Genomic DNA, 5000 nt, shown 5'->3' on the forward strand with positions numbered 1-5000 from the left:
TCTATTGCTTGAGAAAACAACTCAAGTAGCACTTGTCCGTTTTTTCTGTCTCGCACTTCAAAATTCGACCTCAATACTTGCCCTGATAAGAGCCTCGAGGCCTTAACCAAAATACACCAAATTCCTACTCGTCCTTCATTTCTCCAAGAGAAAATGTTGCTATAGCAATTTCGGAATCGCTACTTTCTTCGAAAGCAGCTCTACCAAGAAACGTTTACCCGGTAATGGACAAGGTTGTAATCAGGAACGCGTACGAGCGGAAAGCGCGTGGTCATGGCGTGGAAGAGGACATAGTGTATGATATCAGAGTAACCTGCCGTTTCCTCTGCTCATACGTCAAGAGACATGAACTGTCGGGCGTCGAGTACAATTTTTAAGAGAGAAGTATGCGGAATTTCAGGGACAAATGATGAGATAAAGTTGAACCTAAACGAAGCATATGAAGTTTTGAGTTTGTCGGGTAAGGAAGAATTAAACGAAATTTGAACCAAAACTGTCTAAATCTTAAGTTGAGTTCGCGTCTGTTTAGGAGATTTACTCGTAAAAGCTGCTCAATCTGAGATAAATTAACAAGTAATCACCTTGAAAAGCCACAGGTCGTGCTGCCATCAGTTTGCAAAGTTATTCACTCCTAGTTAAAAGCTTATAAAAAGGGATAAATGTGTATTTAAAAACTCTCCAAGAAAAGGAGCTTTTCAAATGGTTTATCTCGTCTGTTGCTAACAACTCTAACACCTACAAAGTGGGCTGATCGCATTTGACCAAAAATTTTGAAAAAATCGAATTTAGAAATGTTTCTGATCAATTTTCGACTTACCCGCTTATATAAAATAATTCTGATTTTTTTTTTCTCTGATTAAACTGAAAGATTAAGTTGCTAACTAATTGAAGGCATTCGTCCTTCAAAAAGTATTTCCTGTTGCATCGACGGAGTATCAATTACCGTTGAACTTAAGTGGAAGACACAATACGAATCATCACCCCTTGAAATTCTTTCTCCGTCGCTTATCGATTCTCTGGCTTCACTCATTGTTATTTTTGCATAGATTTGTCAATCATCGAAAAAGCCAAGTCCACGGATTTTTTGATGGGTAACAATGGCGATTTTTGCGATTTATCTTTGAGGAATTGGTGCTAAAACGAGACGAAATGACCTTGGGTCAGATACGAAAGGAATAGTTGACGACGTGGCTTTCCGGCGTGATATTAAAATTCTATTGAATCGCAACATTGCGGCTTGCCCAAGCTTTTCACTACTGAGTCAGTGGCCATTCTTGTCCACAGAGTTTGATGTGTTGAACTGTTTTGTATGAAACAAGCCTTAATAAACAACATTAGGAGCATTCTTTCGAATGGGCACTCCTTACACTAAAAACAAGTCAGGCGCCAACGTAGCATACAACAAAAAAAACTAGGGAAATTATTCATTAATAACTCTCACTCCGAGTCGATGGAATCAACTGGCTCAACATTGTATTTGGTGTGATGTTCCGTTAACATAGCCGGTGACAAGTGGTTTTCCATTAAATCACGACTTGAAACTTCAAAGTCACGAAATGTTAATTCTGATATAATACAACAAAGAAAACCAGACTGAACTCAAAGAAGGGTCAAGGCATAATCTTTGAACACATAAGTAGGTGAACCCGGTTTGTTATTTTGTTATCTTAACAACAAGAATAAAGTTTCTTTTACACGAAGTCGATCTCTTCATCAAATACCAATCAGACAAAAGTCTCACTACACGGGCTCGTGAATGGCGAAAAACAACAGCACCGATTCAGTTATATTAGCTTAAAAGCTCTTGTAAATGAAATCTGAATTTAGGAGTCTTCCAATTGGCCTAAACGAAGGCAAGCAACCCAAGATGAGACGTAAATCGTGAAACTCGAAGGTAACCTCAACTTAAATTTAACGATGAAATGCATGAAATTGGCAACCAATACTCAATGTGTATGTGCGTACGTAAACAACGCCAATTTTTCACGGCAGATACAAACTAACACATTTAAATCAACAAGAGAGTATCCAGGAGAGGGAAACCAGCCAAAAGTGGCAGTTTAAAATTTAAGGTAATAATTTAATGACCGGCTTGCCATTAACATATTCGATGCGTCTTGTTCTTGTTGATCTCTGTGTTTGCTTATACCATGACCAAGCATTCCATGAACAAAACCCTGCTGGAAAGTTCTTTTAATGGACACGAGTGTTTAATTTAAGCCACAAACTTACCGTAGCATGGAGCATAACCGTAGATGCTTAACAAAAGGCTGCCTTTTCTCGCAGAGTTTCCATGTGCGTTGTTCAGCGGCGCCGAAGCCGTTTCATCCGCACTCAGCGCCATAGATTGCGGTCGCCTTAATTCGGCCCTGGTTGTGGTGATAACTCTATTTGCACTTCGATGAGCAAAACTTGCACGAAATCAAAGGGATGTGTTTCACGCTGACAAAAGCATGCTTCTTTTGTTGTTCTTTCCAAGACGGTGACTTAATTGTTTGACCTGCGCGTTGAACCTACTTTACAAGAGCTAAAAGTGTGACGTTACCGCCTCGAAAAATATCTCGCCCATCCTACGGAAACCACGAAATACAACCCAAGCAGAATTCACCGTCTAATCTTCGTTAATCTCTTAACTTGTTTTGCACATCTTCGATTAGCCAACTGCAAAACTAAATATTATTCTTTTCAATCGAATGCGACTCCTTGTTTTCTGACAAAAGTTGATTTGTTTTCTGACTCTTTTTGAATTGTTCTGAGAATTTTCTTGTCTTGCCAAATGCGTTAAAATTTAGCAATTGACCCTTTGAAGGAAATTTTGCACATTTAGACAAATCTCTTAAGAAAAAGAAGTCGATTCTTTTGGTCCACCATACTGACAAAGAAAAACCGCCGCCCCACAGCCAGTTTTAGGACGCCAAAAGCGAAAAAAAAAAGTTACAAAGAAAGGCTTGGCATTCTGATCTGTTATCGCCTTTTGTACAAAAGATACAAAAAATTACATCATGCCTTAGATATTCTGTGGACTGCAATACGCTCCGTGCATTTATCATAATTCATTGCGCTGCGTGTGCCAATTGGTCATTTGACATCACGTGACAGTGTCACCTGGCACTTCTTGTTTTTGTTGTTCCTTCGCCTCCTTCCAGCGATACTAGAAAACAGCAAATTTTACAGGGGATACAGCTCTCCAGATCGTGGTTAAGAAATACAGAAAAGAGACAAATTACGATAACAAAAGAAACGTGTAATTCAGGCTTTATTTAGCTTCATCGAAAGATGGCTGGGTTTCAGCTACGTAAATAAATGTCAAATGGGTTTTCGCAGCAACAATCCTACCAATGTACCACATCTCCAACCAAACACTTGTAAAAGCCGCAACAAGAAATGAAGGTGATTACGCGTCTTACTGTAGCCGAAGTCGACGACTAAAAGGAGAGAGCCTGGGTGCGATACTGTAAGCGATCGCGGCGAAGTCTTATCAACAGTTCTAAACAAGCGCTATCGTTCTTATCGTTCATATATGTTTTGGTCGCTATAGACAGTCAAAGATTGCAATAGAGGGAAGGCGTTATGGAGTGACGACAAACAGCTATTACTGAGAACCTCTGGCGAAGCGGGGAGTACTTCCATCCCACGCCTGTTCTCCGTGTTCCTCCTTCAATTATTAAAATTTGCATGTGTTTCCGAGTCAAGTTCGAGTCGCTAGTCAAGTTCGAGTCTCGAGTCAAGTTCGGGTCAGGTGCCAAATCAAGTGTCGCTTTCCTTAACTTTTTTTTTTGGTTTTTGGTTTTTGTCTTTTGATAGTTTGTTGTCGTCGTTTTACCTTAAAGCTTTCACTGCTCCCAAAATGATCACCTGTCCATGGCTGCTAATTGACCGGTTAAAATGGTTGTGTGCATGCGTGATGTGTTGGCCAAACCGGGTTGGTGTTTGTCGCCTTGCTTTTTTTGTTGTACTTCCAAAATGATGTCTGCTCGTGATATTATAAACGTTCGCGTGCAGAGGAGTTCACTACCGTTCGAGCTTCTACTTTGTTCCTCGCAGCTTACCACTACACCACTCACACGTAAGCCCAAGGAAGACAAGGTACTTCCGAAATCCTTTAAGTGATTTTTGTTTAAAGACCTGCGGAGAGGCATTAGCAGACATGGCTTCGACATTTTGCCTGCGAGGGAATAGGATCTACATAGTTTGGCTTATCTTGGGTTCCAGAATTTTGAAGCAAACAACCGTGGACAATCTTCCTGTCGGTGTACGTTGGATCAGTGGCTTGATCTGATCGGTGTAATTACAAGTTGAGAAACTAAATATTTTAAGCAAGAGCCGATACAACGTAGATTAGATTTAGGGGTGTACTATATTTCGGCTGGCCAAACCAGCCTTTTTCAGGTACAATGAGAGTTTACATTGGATTGCTTCTATGTACATATATATAGTAAATGGATGTTGACGTAATACTGGAAAAAATGTGATAAAACATGGCAGTTACAACGAATTTGAATTCAAGTACTAAGAGTAACGGAAAAATAACGGAAATGACTCTACATAATAAATTGAAATCTAATACGTTTCTTCGCGGATATTAAGACCGTTGGGATCAAATATCTTGGGTTGCCTGTGGACGTAACAAGATGGCCGAGCTCGAGTGGCGCCAAAGAAAATTATTCCTGGCTTCAACTCCCCTCACGGCCATGTTTTTTTCAAAAGCGCGGCTCCCGGTTGCGTCTTTTTTTTTACGAAGATTGCCCAAGATGAGAAAGGATGTCTGTCAAATGTTCAGCTAAAAACGTATCTGACGTACAAATATTGCCTCTACAAGTTGAGCAAATGGGTTTCAAGATTTAATACGCAAAAAGTCAACAGAAGAGGGGAAATTCGTTGATAACAAAAGCAAGAAGAGAAAAATTGCGCATGAAACATGTTGTTAATTACAGTTGATATCGCTTCCAACCATGAAGGCACAAGGCACACTCAAACCCATTCGAGAAAGTCCTTACCTC

At 40.1% G+C, this 5000-nt stretch overlaps 1 protein-coding gene and 1 long non-coding RNA gene across 2 annotated transcripts in view; one reads left to right on the forward strand and one right to left on the reverse strand.

Annotated features, from left to right (window-relative positions):
- Positions 1 to 2636, reverse strand: part of LOC138033875 (disks large homolog 5-like) — a 36847-nt gene extending 34211 nt beyond the window's left edge. Inside the window, exon 1 of the mRNA XM_068881742.1 lies at positions 2233 to 2636. Coding sequence (XP_068737843.1) covers positions 2233 to 2344 — 112 coding nt within the window. The 5' untranslated portion in view covers positions 2345 to 2636. The remainder of the gene's footprint in view (positions 1 to 2232) is intronic.
- Positions 1696 to 5000, forward strand: part of LOC138033888 (uncharacterized) — a 6184-nt gene continuing 2879 nt past the window's right edge. Inside the window, exon 1 of the long non-coding RNA XR_011128679.1 lies at positions 1696 to 1894. This is a non-coding gene — a long non-coding RNA (uncharacterized lncRNA). The remainder of the gene's footprint in view (positions 1895 to 5000) is intronic.

The sequence above is a fragment of the Montipora capricornis genome, chromosome 14, assembly GCF_036669925.1.
Source record: "Montipora capricornis isolate CH-2021 chromosome 14, ASM3666992v2, whole genome shotgun sequence".
NCBI classification, from domain to species: domain Eukaryota; kingdom Metazoa; phylum Cnidaria; class Anthozoa; order Scleractinia; family Acroporidae; genus Montipora; species Montipora capricornis.